This window comes from Sturnira hondurensis, unplaced genomic scaffold, assembly GCF_014824575.4.
Source record: "Sturnira hondurensis isolate 20B ecotype Veracruz unplaced genomic scaffold, ASM1482457v3 Scaffold0003693, whole genome shotgun sequence".
In the NCBI taxonomy this organism is placed as follows: domain Eukaryota; kingdom Metazoa; phylum Chordata; class Mammalia; order Chiroptera; family Phyllostomidae; genus Sturnira; species Sturnira hondurensis.
In genome coordinates, this window is record NW_028076324.1 from 10,259,360 (window position 1) to 10,276,500 (window position 17,141).

Below are 17,141 nucleotides of genomic sequence, written 5' to 3' on the forward strand. Positions count from 1 at the left end.
ACTCTCTGGTGTCAGGTGTCCACCTCAATCCCCCCATTCTGCTTCCAAATCCCCTCATCAAATCACCGCACCGCCTCCCCGCCCCCCATCCAAGTTCAGTGACAGAGAAACTGGTGGGGACCATGTTTGGAGACGAGGATCTCCACCCGCTCTGCTACGTGGAGGCCGAGTCCCGACCCCCGTGTCACTTCGCTTGGGTTGCCTGAGTCGCCCTAGATTGGAGGTTTGGGAAGCCTGCACCCGTGAGGGAAGGACCAGAAACCTGCAGAGAGCGGGGTCCCACCCACCAAGATGCCCCCCACCCAACGACCCCGGTCCTTCAGCTTGAGTGCTGCCTCTGGTCACGCGTGTTCCATTGGTTACTTCAAAATGGGCAGCGTGAATCTCTTCAACAAGAGCAGCCAAGAGCGGTGCTCAACCCAGATGCCAGCGGGCCGGGCAGCTAATGGGAAACGGCGGCAACGGGAAAGGGCACGCCTTCATTCAGATGCAGCCAAGGGGACCTATCTGCATGCCTGGTTACAGCCCCATGGGCTTGCCAAATCAGAGTCCCAAAGGGAAGCCAGAAATCTGGGTTTTCTGGGACAACTTCCTGCTTTGAAACACTAGTGTGAAAATGTTTTAAAGTGGGACAAATAAACCACTTTGTCACTTCCAGGCAGGATCAGCCAGTCGCCTGAGAGGGGCAGGCACACCACCGTGCCTGTGCCTGTGCCTCTCCCTCTGCCGGGCGGCCCCAGACCCTGCGGCCCCTCACCTCCTGGCTGTGTCTTGACCTGGATGGGGTCTGAGAGGGGCCCGTCGCCCACGGAGGTGAAGGCAAGCACGCGCACGGTGTAGGTCTCGTCCTCCAGCAGGCTGCCCACGGTGGTCAGCAGGCTGTCGTCCACGTTGTGCTTCTGCCAGTTGCCCACGGGGTGCTCGGGCTCCATGGTGTAGTAGATCCTGTAGCCCCGGATCAGGCCATTGGGCTCCACGGGCTCCTCCCACTGGATGATCATGGTGGTGGCGCTGAGCATGCGGGCCTGCACGTTCCGCGGCGCGCTGGCCGGGGCCTGCTCGCCCGTGCGGGTCACCACGGACTCGCTGGGGGGGCCCTGGCCGATAGAGTTGACCGCCGACACCCAGATTTCATACTCCGAGTTGGGGCTCAGGCCACCGATGCTGTACCGTGTGGTGGTGATGTCCTCTTTGATCTGGTACGGCCCGTCCTGGCTCTTGGACTTGTACTCGATGACGTAGTAGGACACAGGGTCTGGGTTACCTGAGTCCCAGGTGATGGTGATGCTTGTGGCTGTGTTCTCTGTCACCACGGGCGTCCCGGGCGCTTTGGGAAGAGCTGTTGGGGGAGGGGCATCGGCACGGTCACATGGTGGCCTGTGTGCCCTGAAAGCTGTGTGACTGTCAGCTATACAACTGCCCTCTCTGAGCCTTGATTTCCCTGGCAGTGACCAATGACTCCCATCCCATCACCTATAGCAGGGGTCAGCAAACTGTGGTCCAAAGTCTGGCACTTGTTTTTGTGAATCGAGTTTTATTGGAATACAGCAGCGCTTATTTACTTACTGCTGGTGGCTACCACCCCATCACAGCAGAGATGAGGAGGCCTGGAGAGCTGAGAACATTTACTTAAAGAAAAATTTGCTATTTAAGAAAAATACGGTTGAAGGAAACGTTGGCCCACAGCTCTCTCTGTGGCTCACTCTGCTTGGCCAGAGGGCCCTTCTGTGTTCCCACTCCACACTCGCTGTTCCGGTGCCTCAGACGCTCCCACGGCTACGGGGCCAGCTCTGGCCGACACGGTTCCTTAAGGCCTCATTCACCACCGAGGCCAGAGGTCCCCTGGCCCAGTTCTTGTCGCTGCCTACGGTTCCCTCATTTTCACATTCTCCCCAGCAGCAAGGCCCCATTTTGTCTATAGCCATGTCCCAGCACCTGGATAATTAGGATTTTCTTTCCTGCTTGCCCCCAAAGTCTCATCCAGGCCCCTGGAAGCGTTCATCAGTTCAGCCCCTCAGTAAACAGCCAGCAAACCAGCTGACACGGACACTCCCACAGCCCTGGGGCGGGGCTCCTCACGCTTCCCCTGGAAAAGCCCAGACACTACACACTTGCAGCTCTCCAGGCCTCTGCTGAGACTACTTAGCTCTGCCTTTGTAGCCAGAAGGCTTCCACTGACGAGCCGTGAACAAACGAGTGTGTGCCAACAAAACTTTATTTATAAAAACAAGTGGAAGGCCAGATTCGGCCCGAGGGCTGTAGTTTGCTGCCTCCTGTTTTAAAGCTGGAGAAAACCTTTGTGGCCACCTCCCTCTGAACCTCACGACCCACTTGAGACATAGGGAGACTCTGTAGTCCCCACGCCTACCCTCCCAATCCCTCCGAGTCCTGGCACTGGCTATTCTTTTTTCTTAGAACTGTGCCCCATCTTCTTCAGCTTGAATTCCCTCTTGACTTTTAGTCTTTCCCTGGCCTCACTTTCTTGGGAGGTGGGGCCTTTCCTCCAGGAGTGTAAATGGTGCTGCACGGCCCCCTTTGAGGCCCTGGTCGGCCCATGTCACAGCTCCGGGGCTACACAGGCGCCTCTCACTTTGGACTGTGGGATCCACAGAGCAAGACTGTGTCTCATTCCATGGGGCCCAGAATAATTTGTAACCAATAAATATAGATCCACAGAAAGGTGCCCCTTCAAAGCCACAAGTGTCCACAGCCAAAACTCAGGGGGTCTGCACCTGTACTTCCGCGCCTGCATCTGGGGGGTCAAGGACCACCCGCCTCCCCTGCGCCCCCTGCTTACATTTCACTGTGATCTGGGCCACAGCCTCGATGACGCCCAGGCTGGACATGGCTACACATGTGTAGTTGGCAGAGTCTTTGACGTCCGTGAGCTCCAGCACGTTCCGACCCACGGGCATGTCATCTTCAGGTGTCAGGTCCTCAGCGCCCTGCATCCACTTGACGTACGGCATGGGCGAGCCCACGGCTACACAGGTGATGTTCACGTTGCCGCCTGGCATGATCTCATGGCTCATAGGCAAGATGGAGAATCGAGGAGCCACGCGGCGGACTGGGGGTCACGAGGGAGAAGCACGAGGTTCGGGGTGGGAGTTGGGGGGAGAGAGAATGCAGAGGCAGGAAGGAAGGAAGGAAGGAAGCAGGAAGAAAGAAAAGAAAGACAGAAAGAAAAAGAAGGGGGAAAAAGTGGAAGACAATTTAAATATAAACAAGGCTGTTTCCTTCCCCCAGTTAAAAATTTTTTTTATTCCAAATGAAAAGAAAACAAAGAAACCAAATTAAAAAAAAAACAAATTCCAACACAAAGAAACCAAAACTTCAAAGGAAGGTACTTCACAAACAATAGAGATATATCGATATATAATCAGAGACATGAAGCATTATTTCATAGCAACAGGGTTTCAGAGACCAGAGGGGCTGGTCACAGCACAGTTACGAACACAAAAATTTATCAGCTGTTTCTCATCTTTGATGACAGACGTGGCTTCAGGGGGCAGACCCTCCGGCCTCGCTCCCAAGTGGGGGGGGCTTTGGAAAGTCCCGGCTGCATGTGGGGGCAGAATGGAGCTCGGAGCTCAGGGGAAGAGCTGGAACCAGGAGGCAGAGGGGGCCGGAATCTGGGCCCTCCGCCCTTTGCCCCCTCTGGTGACCCAGGGACCCCGCCCATTTCCCCGGGAGCCCTCCAGGAAAAGATGAGAAACTCTAATGAAATTTTTGTGGTTTTTGGGTATAGAAACCCTTCTAAAAGCTTCTGTCGGATCTCACAAGTTTCCATTGATAAATGCAGCTCTCAGAGTCACAAACAGCATGCAAGAGAGACTGGTGGAGAAAGACAGAGAGACAGAGAGACAGAGAGACAGAGAGAGAGAGAGAGAAGAACAGAGAGAGAGAGAGAAGAACAGAGAGAGAGAGAGAGACGGAGAGAAGGAGAGGGAGGAGAACAGAGAGCGCTAATGCATCGAAGAGGCCCGGATCTCAGGGGCCTTAGTGCACACTCACGGGGGTGCCAGAGAGGAGAGATAGGAGAGGCGAGAGAGAGAGAGAGAGAGAGAGAGAGAGAGAGAGAGAGAGAGAGAGAGAGAGAGAGAACACAGGGAGAGGGACAGAGACAGAGAGAGGAGGAGGAGGGAGGGGGCCCACTTCAATGCTGCATATTAACTCTAGCGGATGTGACCCAATGTGACACGCCACATTGTCACATCCTAGCCCTGGCAGGATACAACAATAATAGTCATAGTCATAGTAGTAGTAGTAATAATAATAATAGTAATAAACGGGGCAAATGAACTTGAACGCTGGGAAAACAGGGACATGTTCTGTGCATTTCTTAGCAGGGAAGCAGATGCAGCCTTCTGTCCCCCGCTTGCAGACTATGAAGGCAGCAGGACACATTTCGGGGGCTCCATTTTCGGAAGTTGGACAGGTTTCTTGGGCTAGGGGTGAAAGGGGCTGATGCTCACGGGCCCCTGAACTTCCAAACGGCACTGTGGCCCCACTAAAAGCGGTTTAACCGCAGTGGGAAGGACTGGGGACAGCCTAGTAAAGGCTGGCCTTCTGGCCAGAAAGAACTTGTCCCTGGCTAAGATCTTAGGGCGTCAGGAAGCCACATGGGCAGGTTCCCAGCTCTGGGCAGGTCAAGGAGTCTTGTCTCTAACTGTAGACCGGACAGAGTGGAGTCTCAGAAGGCAAACCAGGGACACTGTGACTTTCAGCATTCTAACCTACCTCTAATTTCCGCATGGTATTAGGGGTACAGCTGCACCCCTAAGAGGGTGTTTGCAGGGGTGTGGCCTGCCTTACAGAGGAGGGGGCGATAGAGGGTGAAGGGAGGCAGACTGGGCTCCCAGCGGGAACCCCAGTCTATGCTCTCTGAATCCCTGAAGGGAAGCAACGAGAAGGGGGAAGCCCTGCAGGGGTGGGGAGGAGGGTTAAGGAGTCGGCACCCTTCAGAAAAGGGAGCCCCACGAAAAGTCCAGAGTCACAGTGGAGACAGGATGGAGGAAGTGGAAGGTGTCCCCTCAGGGGTGGGGTGGACAGCAGGGAGGAGGGGAGGAGCCATGCAGACAGTCGTGGGATGATGGGTGGGCGGGGGGGGGGGTCTGAGATGGGGGGCGGCTCTCTGGCAGGGCGGGGGCGGAGGGGGGTGGGGGGAGTCAGGGGAAGAGAATGGGATCTGCCCAGCCAGTGAACGTGGTCCAGGCCAGCCGCCGCCACCGGCATCCACAGCGAGGCACATGAGTGGGATGCCCAACGCTGCGTTGTCATGGAAACAGAACATGATGGGGGATGAGCGTGGGGAGCTAATTAATCAAGGACAGAAAACGGCATCAACGTCCAAAACAAAACCAGGAGAAACAAATGAAGAAACAAAGCGGAAAAAAAGAAAAATCCAAAACACCAACCAAACACAAAAACCTTCCAAAAGCAGGAACAACAAAAAAGATGGAATGGGTGTGGGGCTGAAAATCGGGGTCTGAAAGGAGAAGGGCTGTGGCTTCCCCGGGGGGTACCCCCCCCACCCCTGGCAGAACACAGGGTCTGACCCCCCCTACCTGGCACCCCAAGAGCCTTGGCAGCTACTGAGGTGACATCCTCGCAGCGCACGAGCCTTCGGGGCAAACCAGCCCAGCCCCACAGGAGCCCCTCTCTTGAAGCCCCCCTAAGGCTGCTTCTCAGCGACACCCTGCCTGTTGCTTAGGGCAAGACAGGCAGAGGCCCGACGCTAACGGGACTGAATGAGCCCTGTGGCCTTGGGAAGAGCCCTCATCCGCCTGGAGCCTCAGTTTCCTCATCTGTAAAATGGAGGCAATTGGTGACATGCTGAGGCCATTAAGCTGCCTGGGACAAGGCCTAGGACAGAGAGGTTGCTCGGCCTGGCATGGGACTGGTGAAGTCTCCTTCTGGACTTCCAGGGTGCTGGGAAGGAAAGTCAACTACATCCTCTCCCTTAGGAGAGTCTGGGGAGGAATTAGAATTAAGTTTAAAAAAAATGAAACAGCAAGAATTTCTACTGAATCCGCACGTGGCTTCACCCCTCCCAGCTTTGAGAGGCAAATGTTCTTATGCCAGCTTGGCAGGCGAGGGAGCAGAGGCTCGGGGAGGTGGCGGGGCTGCTGGGAGGCACGAAGGCAGGTCCAGGGAGGGCATGGTGGGGCTAGAGGGCACACCCCAGGGTGTGCCAGCCTCCTCTCCTCTCACCACGGCGAACAGCCAGGATCACGGGCAGGTGTCCCTGTTTGGAACTTGGCTGCTCCGCACTTGTGCCTCCTTACCCACTGAGGACATCTATGAGGGCAAAGGCACCCATGTCCTGTGCACGGCTGCCAGCCCGGTAACACCCGGTCGCCACCAGTGGCCCACTAACCAGCAGCCATGACAATCAATGTCCAGAAGCCTCCAGTAAAAGGCTTACACCAAAGGGATTGTCGAAACATCAGAGGGAGTAAGAGCCGGCTTCAGAAGCAAAAGACCACGTATGAGCCTGGTTTATCCCCCTGTGAGGTTCAGCGTCGCATCCAAGAGACCCTGTTCGCATCTGATCCTAAAAGATCTGCCCCTAGGAAGTGTCACAATTTGGAAGGCACCTTTCGTCAGAAGGAGACGAGGCTTCTTGAATATGGAAAAGACTTGCTGTGCAAGGTTGTTAACTGTAAGTCAGTTAAATGTGGGTGGGCAATCATCAACAGAAGCAATTTTAGTGCGTATAATCCCCAACGTGGCCGGCAGCCATCGGCTGAACGGATCTGCCAAGAGCCGCGCAAGCTGGCACCTGGGACACTTTGCCCACTTGCTTTCTCACCACCCGACTCACTTTTGAGGCTGTGGGAAGAGGGCTGGTTTGCCACAAGTTTGGAGGGGATGGTGCCCACCAGCACTGGCGGCTCAGAGCCCCCTTGGGGGTCTCATAAGGCTTCCAGACACCCTCCTAGCTGGCAAGGATGGGCGGCTGACGCTGTGTTCTGCCCAGTTTGGTGCTGGCACCCACCCACATCATCTTTCCACCCCTGGCTGCAAGTTTGAGGTGCGGGTGAGAAAGTAAGGTGGGCGCGGAGCCCATGGGACAGAGTGGCCCCACAGGACCCCCGCCCCCAATTACCGACCTGAATGGAGGGTCCAGGCAGGTTATAAGGGGACCACACCAGCCTTGGTCCTCAGCACGCTCCGGCTGGCTCTCGTTTCCAGCTCTTCTCGTCACCGAGTAGCCGGGGGTCCCAGCGGGGGGACCCGCGTGGGTGAGGGGGTCAGGAAGGTGGGCGGTGGGGGGGTTGACGGGTTTGGGATGGGGGTGGGTCGCTTCAAACCCCGATTCACATGGAAAAACAACTCAAAAGCCGTCAAAGCAACCGGGAGACGACCCCTCCCCCAAACAGGAAGAGGCATCAACTCAAAAACCAAAAGTGGGGTTCAGGGGAGAAGGGTGGGGAAGGGTGAGGGGGAACTGAAAAGTGAGGTGATCTGGTTGAAGCACTAGGCAGGGGACTGGACAGTGTCAGACATCTCGATGATTCAGCAAGCCGCAGCTCCGAGGGGTGGGGCGTGGGGCTCTGGGGGGCATTTTGGGGTGCGAGAAGCTAACTGGATGCTCCTCTGGACTCCAAAATGCGGACAGGGTGGGGAGGGCAGGGGAGAGATGCCAAGAAGTTCTGCAGCCTCCACGGGTTTAAGCTTAGATTACACCTGTCGGGAAGGGAGGGGGTCCGAGGCCTAATTTCAAATCCGGTTTCTCAGCCCCTCCGTGGAGCCCCCTCCTGTAGCCCAGGGAGGGCGGGCACCACCCCCACTGGCCTGCCTTGATATCTCCCTCCCCCCAGCCACCTGGCCTCCCTCCTCCCACCACCAGCTCCCTCCGCCATCAGATGGCATGCAAGGCCTGGAGGGACCTGGCTGGACCTCCGGCCCACAGGCAGACCAGTGGCCTTGGCAAGTTGGCATTTTGAGCTGGACATTTTGGTTCACTTATGTATTTAAATATCCTCTCTCTCCCCACTTTAACAAAGTTTTTTGTTCTACCAGAAAGCAGGATGACATCTTGCCAATTAACGGACACCCCCCTTGCCCCCTCTGCTGCCACTGGAGAGGCGGGGCTTCTCAAATGACAAGGTGTAATCTAACGTCCCCTCACCCCCCACCAAACAGCGGAGACAGCAAGGCACAGAGTGAGAGGCAGGCAGCAGGCGAGAGGTGTCTGGAGCTCAGTGTTCCTGCAGGGCGCCTCCCTCCCCGCCACCCGCCGTGCCTGACAGAGGGGGCCTGCCTCCTTGCCAGGGAGCCCCCTCCCCCCTTGGGGTGAGGGTGGGATGAGGAGAAAGGCTGGGTCTTGACTTGCCACCACCTAGCCCCAGGGTGGCATAGCTGGGTATGATGAGCAGAACGGGGGTGGGGGGGGGCTTGCCGGCACATCCCTGTGGAAGCCTTCCTAGAGATATAGGAGGTGACAGGGGTTCTGGGCCCCAATACCTTCATCTACTCCTGTTTTGGGGGTCCAGGAGGTAACGGGAACACTTAGAAGTCATATCCACTAATTACATGGCTTTAGTGCTAGAAATTTAATTTTAAAGATGATTTGTCTCCTAAGATTCCAGGCTACGAACTGCTCTGAAAATACCGAAGGGATAGGCTGCAGATAAAGGGCCATGAAGAGCAACTGGAGACTGGGGCGCCCCATCCGCCTCACCGGCTGGTGACGGGCACCGCGTCCCGGTTCCTTAGTTCGGTGTTTGAGACCGGGCCTCAAATTATCCCAGCCCCGCATGGCCTCCTCCCAATCCCTGATGACATCTTGAGGGTAAAGGTGGGAAGTTCTTCCCCACGTCTCCAGCTTGCTCTGAGTTCTCCCTGCTCGTCCACGCAACACAGGTACGAGGCTCACCATTTAACTGGGTCCTGTGCATCGAGGTTCAATAATGCTATGGTGTTGGACCAAGTGATCAAGACACCATCTTTAACCACTAACTTGCACCTAAAAGGCTTGTAATTTTAAAGAGACAAAAAAAGAACATTAACAGGGAGCATGGAATATGATCATCTTCCCACCTCATCAAAAGCCTGAGCTGCACCTTCCCCAGGGGAGTTCTGGGAGTGTGGCTGCCAGTGCGGCTTGGTTTTGACTTTGCCCTTTTGGGTCTCAGAGATAAAGTTCAGGAGAAGGATACGTCTGAATATTCTGCCCCCTGGAAACCCAGGATCAGCAAAACGGAGATCATGAGTTGAAGAAGAGTTAGATTTGGGGTGGAAATTCCTTGCACTTAACTCCCGGGCCTGGCTGCTGTGGCAACAGTGTAAACGCTTGTAGCTGTCAGGGCAGATCATGCCGGGTGGCCCACCTCTTCGGGAGGCCTGGCACTCATCTGCAAGGGTCACCTAGCACCCAACTTGGGCCTCTTCTGCTCCCCTCTGATGCTGTGGCCACAGAACTGCCTGGGGAGTGGCCAGGAGTGGGATGAGAGGCGTCGCTCCAGGGAGGCCCCTGATCTCACAGGAACAGGTTTTGAGCCAGGGAAAAACAAGACCACAGTATGGCCTCAGAAAAGCACTGGTGAAAATAAGATCAGAGCAAATGAATGAGCCTCTGCCCTTTTCAAAGCAGTTTCCCACGGGCCACACCATCCAAACAGTGGATCTGTTAAATAGGTAACAGGGAAACTGAGGTCCCCAGTGAAGGGAAGTGACTCGTCCAGGTCATCTGCTTGAAGTCTCTACTTCCTGTTCTACAACAACCCCACTAACAGTTTTTTTTGTTTTTTTTTTTTTTGGTGCCATGCACTAGAGGAGCATTAATTAGCTTAATGGAATCCTCCCAACTACCCGGTCAGCTAGGCATATTAACGATCCTTATTGTTCATATGAGGAAATGGTGAGCAGCCCAAAGCCATACAGCCCAGGAGAAGCAGAGGCAGGATTTGAACCCTGGTCTGCTAGAGCGTAGTTGTGCTCTCATCACTAGGATACAATGCCCTCCAAGTCCGAGTGGTCTTCGAGACCCGCAGCTGCCTCTCAGTTCCAATCTACTGGGACCCTGCTTTGGTGGAGGGGCTGGGAGGCCCCTCTCTTCCATCTTTGGGACTTCCCTGAGGGCCAGCCCGACAGCTCACACGCTGGGTTAAAAAGGAGACAAGGGAAATGTACCCCTTCTTTCTGCATCTAAACTCCCCTTGCCAACTTGGCCCCAGACTTAATAACTGGGAGTTCAGTGAAGGCAGATAGGGGAGAAGAGGGCAACAGGCGACCCCCAGAGAGGTTGACCTCTGCCCTCAGTGATCATCTATGGTGGGTAGTGGCTGGGGGCTGGAGATCAGAAATCCAAACAGACTTTACTGGAGGCTGGTTTGGGGGTTGGAGTGGAACTCTCAAGGGCTTGCCTTTACTCAAGGGAGGGAGCAAAGGAGGGGAGCCTGCATCTCCAAAGGTTTGCAGGAGTGAGAGAGACAGAGAGAGAGAAGCTGAAAGAGAGAGCGAGGCAGAGAGAATCGGGAGGCAGAGGGGGGAGAGGCTGTGTCCAAAGTTCCCCTGGGTTTTCTCCGGAGTCCACAGTTCTGATGCTCAGGGACTCAGAAAGTGACCATGCAGTACTGCTGGACAAAAGACACCTGTACCTAGACCCAGAGCCTGGGAGGGGGTGGGGAATCAGCCAACATCACCTGGGAGGTGAAGGCATAACACTAAAAGGCAGGATAGCCTTCTAAGTATTTCTTCCAAAGTCTGTCCTGCTACATTTTCTGATGGGCGTTCTGTATTTGTGCCCAGCCAGGACCCACAAAGTCATCACACCAGCTGCCATTCTGAGTGCTGCCTGTGTGCCAAGCATGCATGATTCTGGGAGGACGGTCCAATTTAAGGTGGCCACTTCCCACATTTGGACTTGCCACTGTAATGAAAACGAGAACTCAAAGTGCTGCCGGCCCATTCCCGGGGGGTGGGGGTTGTTTGGGAGGGTGGGAGGCGGTCTCACACTGAGGCAGAAGAATGGGAATGTGCTTTTGCTTAAGTCCCCTCCAGCACTGCTGCCTGACAGGGCCAGGCAGAAGGGGGCTGGCCTGCGAGGGCAAGCAAAGGGGGCCGCCCTCCCCGCACACCCCACCCCGGCGATGACCACTCCTCACCGGCTGCCTATGCCCCCTCCCTCACACCCTGGAGCCCGGTGGTCACTTTCTGCCCCAGCATCCCAGCTGTGGGACCCCTTCCGCCCTCCCAGATAGTAGTTGGGACAGGAACACTGGCTTTGAAATCACAATGCGTTTGGAGAACCACCACAGAACAGTTCAGCCCAAGAAACCGAAACCAAGTAGCACGGAAACACAAGACAGAACCGAAGACAAAACGCTCTGGAGGAGAAAGGGGCTGGGTGAAGGGAATGGGAGGGGGAAAAAATAACGAACGGATCGGTTTTTTCCCCCCTAAAATGAAACAAAACAGGAAAAAAAAGCCCTCGTAATTAAACAAAAGGAGTAACGAAAGGAAAATGAAGAAAACCAAAAGAGAAAAACGTAACAGAAGACAAAAAACACTCCAACAGAAGGCGTTGAGAATTCACCAAACCGAACTGACAAGAGTGGCATGCAGAGAAATTTTTACATTCTCCCAGCATGCATCAGGCCCAAGTTACCATGACGACGAGGAGTGCAAAAAACTTAGCAACAACATTACCAACGGATGCAAAGAGGCGACCACAATGCAAGCATCGCATGTGTGCGGCCTGCCCTAGGCCGGGCTGGGCGCGGCTGAGATTTTCGTGTCTTTCTGGGTTTTTGCTCCCGCGTGGCGGTTTTTTGTTTTGTTCTGTTTGTTTTGCGCGTATTGTTTATATTCCATTGTTTTTACTTTTTTTAGTTCATTTTTCTATCGTTTTCCACGTGCGTGTCTGTGCTGTCTGTGCGCGTGTCTGTGTGTATTTCGTGTGTGCGCATGTCACTTTCAGAATGTAAAAATGTGGGTAAAGAAAGTAAAAAAGAAAAAAACACACCAACCTTCTCGAAGCTCTGAGGGATGTAAAGGGGGTTTGATGCAGAACACAATGACATGGGGAGAAGAGAAAAAATAGGGGAGATACAGAGAGTAAAAAGAGGACTTCCCAAGGCTAAAAGCTGCAATAGTTTGTTTTTTTCTTTAAACCAAAAAAAAAATTAAAATTAAAAAATAGAAAAGAACAGCAACGACCTTTTCCCTTTCCTCCACTCCTTCCTTGACGAACAAGGTCTACATTTGCCTTTCACGATTTTTTTTAAAATTCAATTTTGGAGCATCTGAGACCCAGTTAAAGACTGGGATGCTGGACCCCCCAGGTGGACAGAGGCACATGCCGGGCACCCCCACTCCAGGGGGCTGAGGACGCAGACGGCCCCCTCCCTTGTCATACGCTTGCTAGAGGCCCCGCCCCCACCCCCGCCCCGCTCCTGCCATCCATACTGCCCCTGAGCTCTGCCAGACTTATCCATCCCCATCCCAGGTGTCTGCAGCAAAGTCAGCAGGTTAGATGAGACCAGCCGGTCGGAGTCGTGGACGCACTGTAACTCACCAGAGGGGCTGTGGCAGCAGATCGAATGTGCCCCCTGCCCGCCTGCCCAACCGCGTCCCCGTCCCCTCCCTCCATGCAGCCTCCTCCTCAGACACCAGATGCAAAACCCAAGGTGCAGAGCCAAGGAGCTGCGTCAGGGCCGGTGGGGCTGTGCCTGGTGGGGCGGTGGGTAAGGGAGGGGCTGCCCGGCTGGTTATGCCAAATGGGGGAAACTGAGGCCCGGAGAAGGAGCATGATGGAGTCAAGTGTACAGAGCCAATGGGAAAGCCCCGGGGCTTGAATGGGGCCATTTCCGGGCAGGCAGAAGCTGTTTCTGCCACAAAGAGGACCAGAAACACCCATCGGGAGGTAGGAGACAGAGGAACAAAATAGTGGAGGATGGGGCAGATTAAAATTTCTGAAGGGGCTGAAGAGAACCAACGAGGGTAAGGGGGTCAACAGATGCATCTAGGGGCAGGGGAAGCCCCCAGGACCTTTGCGGGGACATCATGGGACCCCAAAAGAAGTGTGTATAGAAGCTCCCTGGGGCTTCCCTGGAGGGTGGGGGGTGGGGACTACAACACCCACGCCTCTGGGAGGGACAAACCGGGCCGCCTGGAGAGAGCACCAGGCGTAGGGCTCGCTCTGGCCTACTCCAGTCTTTTCTGAGGGTGACCAGGAGAGAGCACCGGGCTCCGGGAAAGATGAGGGTGCAGGGCCAGTGGGGGGGGCACCCTCGCAGACCTGTCCCCAGTTCTTAGATGGAGGGTGCTGGAGGGGGGGACAGTGAGGCGAGCTACGAGGCCACGGATTTTGGAGAAGCAAAGCGAGCACATGACAAGGGGAGGCACGCACAACACACCACAGAAGAAGCTGACTCGGGTGGGCAGGTGGGCGGGCGGCGGGGTGGGGCAGAGGCCTGCAGACTCCCCCGGGCCTGCAGACTCCCCCGGCCCTGCAGGCTCAAGACTGAAGCCCTCCCCGGTCCTGCCCTCCTGCCACCACCCCCAAGACCTGTACCCCACTTGGGTGTCCATCACAAGGCACAGGGGTAGGGGGATGAAACTGCCCCCATTTTGTTGGCAAGGACACTGAGATCTGGAGAGGGATGCCACCTGGCCCACAGTCCCACTACGACTTGGCAGAGAGGCCCTCCTGCTCAGGTCTGCAGGGGACAGGGGAGCCCGGAGGCTGTGAGCCTGAGGAGGGATGGGGACGGGGATGGGGTGGGGTGGGTCCCTGCCTCCGACCTGGGTGCGGCGTTCCCTACCTCGCACGTAGAGGTTGGCAGGGGAGGAGTAGCGCACACCAGCGTTGTTGGTGGCCACACACTCGTATTTGCCCTGGTCGGTCTCCTCACTGCTCTCAATCTGCAGAGCCCCTGTGGGGAGAAGGGACAAAATGCAGCCAGTCAGGGCAGGCCAAGGGGTGGGCCGGAAGGGCTCTCCCAGAGGAGAGCTGGGCCAGAGAGGCAGGTGAGAGGGTCGAGTTAGCCTGGAAGCCCCGGCTGGGCCAGCGTCTCCCTGGCCCGTCTGGCCCCACCCAGAGTCGAGCCCCGGACTGTTCTGAACACATCACGTTCCCCAGACACCGTGCACTGTCACTGTGAAAGCAGCTGGTCATGGGGCTGAGGCTTCACAAACGGCCGCGGAGGGGAACTAGGAGCTGGGAGGAGTGTGGGCCGTGAAGGTGCGTTTGCAAAAGCTCCGAGGGCTACTGCCCAGGCAAAGGGGAAAGGAGGGGCTGGCTTTAACACCGGCAACGGTCTCTCCTGAGACCCTGGGTCCTAACAGCCCAGGGGATGCGCCAGGTCAGGGAGCTGGTGGGGGCGCTGATGGTTCCGCCCAGGGCCCATGTGGAAGTGAACACGGGTCTGGGTTCCCCAAGTGTGTTTGGAATCATGGGCCCCAAAGCCCGCACCGCCTGTAAGTCAACCTAGGCAGGGCCGCAGTTCGCCACAGGTGTTTGAACCAAGTTTCAAACAGGACTGGTTGCCTGTGGTGACGGCTAAAGTCAAGGACATCGAGACTGACATACATCAAGTCTAACATCATAAGCCTGGATCAAAGAATTTGTTGGCCAGGTATGAATAAAAAGTTAAAGAAGAGGCCAATTTTCTCCAGCATATTTAAGAGCACCAGCCCAGATCACAGACCTCAGCAGAGCCCGTGAGGCACATGAAAACAGGACTGATTCCCCCTCAGCAGGTGAGAAATCACAGGCCCGAAGCAGGCTTCTCCGTGAACACAGAAGAAAGAATGAAACTTCTCAAAAACCTGGAAGCACCGGCCGTGATCGAGCACGACAGTGCCCATGGCAAAGTGAAATGAGCCCAGGATTTTCCCAAGGACACCCGAAACCAAACCCTAGGGCAACCCCTCATCTTCACAGAAAATAAAGATGAGTGAACGCCTCTAAGTACGTCTGAACTGCAGGCCTGGACTCCAGTGCTGGCTGGCCTGTGAACAGAAACAAGTGAGTATCTCCAAGTGGGTCAGAGTCACAGGCTTAGGCCAGGGTCCCTGGCACCGAGTCTGAAAATCCAGTCGGGGCTGCCAGACAGACCCCTCCTCCCAGCTTTGTTCGAGGTTGCCCTGTGGGAGTTACAGGGACACTTCCCTCAGAGGTGGCTGAGGGTCTGCCCCACACAACGCTGCTACTTTTCCCCTGACCTCGAGGCTCTGGGGAGCAGGAAGGCAGGTGCTGCTATGGAGGCCCAGAGAGGGCAGAGCGGCTGCTCTGAGCCACACAGCATTTTGTGGCGATGCCAGGAGGAGACGCTCACTTTTCCTCGGGTCTCCTGTCCAGGTCTACTCTAGTCTGTTCTCCGGGGCAGTGCCCAGAGGCTGAAGTCAGACCTGGCCTCTGAGACTGGCTGACCCCCTGCTCCTGCACACCAGACCCCACCCTGGACCACAGCTTCAGAGCTGGGAGAGCTGACCTGACCTGACCCCCTTCCACACACTCGTTTTACTGACAAGAAAACCAAGGCTGGAGACAGACGATGAGGGCTGAGTGCAGAGCAATGCCCACACACCCGGCTTCCAGCACTGCGGACGGGCACGGGAGGCGCTGCCCTTCCTGCAGCCAGGTGGCCTGAGGGGCCACTGCAGCCAGACTCGGCCCCCGAGCCACAGACAGCCACACAGACACAGAGAGCAGATGAACACTGGGCAGGGTGGTGGGGACACTTGGAGGGGGGCCTGAGGCAGCCCCTCCTGGGACCTGGGGGGCTGGGTGGGCAGTGAGAGCATGAGTGGGTGGGCGGGTAAAGAGCCTCTTACCTTGGATCGGAGTGCTTTCTGTAAGGGAAGCAGAGAGAGTCAGGTGAATGACAGAAGGCAGTCCTGGGGGGCCGGGGGCCCCTAGGAAGCCAGGCCTGTCCGCTCTGACCCCGGTGGGGCCAGGCCAGCCCAGGTCTACAGACCCTGCAGACCTTGCTGAGGAAGAGGAGGCAAGGCTCCCAGGAGCAGGGTGGGTTTGAGCACTCGTCAATCAGGAGGGCTTCCTATAGGCGAGGCAGGAATCTCCTGGGGACGGAGGGGCATCACTGTGCCCCAGGAAGTAGTCTATGGCCTGGCCCGGCCCTGTTGGCTGCCTTCCTTCTGGGCTGAGGGAGGAAGGTCTAGGACCTTCCTTCCTTCTTTCGTTCTTGGGAGGGACAGGAGCCCCAGGGATCTTGGGAATCTTGTTAGAGACAGTGGGAGACCGGTTAGTGCCCCAGGGTCGGGCATTAATACAGCAAGGGTAAGGCGTTACAGACGGGCCAGGTAGGAAAGACAGGGGAGGGCAGTGAAAGGGATGGAGGGCAGAGGGAGGGCCCTGCAGCCTCCTTTACTTCCAAAAGGAAAAGAGGAAAAAAGGGTTATCTGTGTGTCCACCTGGGTACTGGGGGCAGGGCCAACTCAGTCAGACAGGAAAAGGAGGTCCCAGACTGGAGTGTCACACCCTCAGCTCGCCTTCTTGGGCGCCATCTCCCCCCTCCCCCACCCCGATGACAGCTGATAACCCTGCCGAGGACGAAGGGACCAAGGCCAGGGCAGAGAAGCTGTCAAGGATGGAACAAACGGTTCCTTTTCACGGCCCAGGCCCACCTTACAGATGGGCCAAGGGAACCGTCACACTGTGAGTCTGAGGCGGGGCTGGGCCTTGGATCCAGCTATGCAGCCTACCAGGCTGGGGACCCTTGAACCTGAACTTTTTGAGCCCCCACATTATCTCTTATAAAATCTTCAACCCAGCAAGGCCACTCTCTCCTCTTTACACAGAGGAGATGGGAATTTGCTAAGGCTGCAACGTGAAGAACTAGAATCCCGGGCAATTGGGACGCTGGGTCAGCCCCTGTTTTGGGATGATTCACTACATGTGGATTATGATGATAGAAGCTAGAGGCTAGAGAACAGGCCTTCTTCCCAAGATGGCCAAATAGCCCACAGCCACTATATTGAGAGGAAAAGGAAGACAAGGAAAAATCATGGGTCGCTCTCAGTCATTCTCACCTTAGTAAGAATTAATCCAGCAGTTGGTCTCAGGGAATTCAGGTTAGGCACTGGGGAAAAAGAATGAATGATGCCCAGTACCAGACCTGCTAGAAAATTCCCCTCTGGGTCCAGCCCTGACCCCCAAAACTTCTGTC

The 17,141-nt window shown here is 56.0% G+C and overlaps 1 protein-coding gene across 8 annotated transcripts in view; it reads right to left on the reverse strand.

Annotated features, from left to right (window-relative positions):
* The window catches only part of PTPRS (protein tyrosine phosphatase receptor type S), a 95,995-nt gene that overhangs the window by 28,516 nt on the left and 50,338 nt on the right, over window positions 1–17,141 (reverse strand). For all 8 annotated transcript variants that reach the window (XM_037042633.1, XM_037042640.1, XM_037042639.1 and 5 more), the window contains exons 6-8: window positions 13,776–13,886; window positions 2,798–3,067; window positions 758–1,339 (exon numbers count right to left, since the gene is read on the reverse strand). In XM_037042633.1, coding sequence (XP_036898528.1) covers window positions 758–1,339; window positions 2,798–3,067; window positions 13,776–13,886 — 963 coding nt within the window. The remainder of the gene's footprint in view (window positions 1–757; window positions 1,340–2,797; window positions 3,068–13,775; window positions 13,887–17,141) is intronic.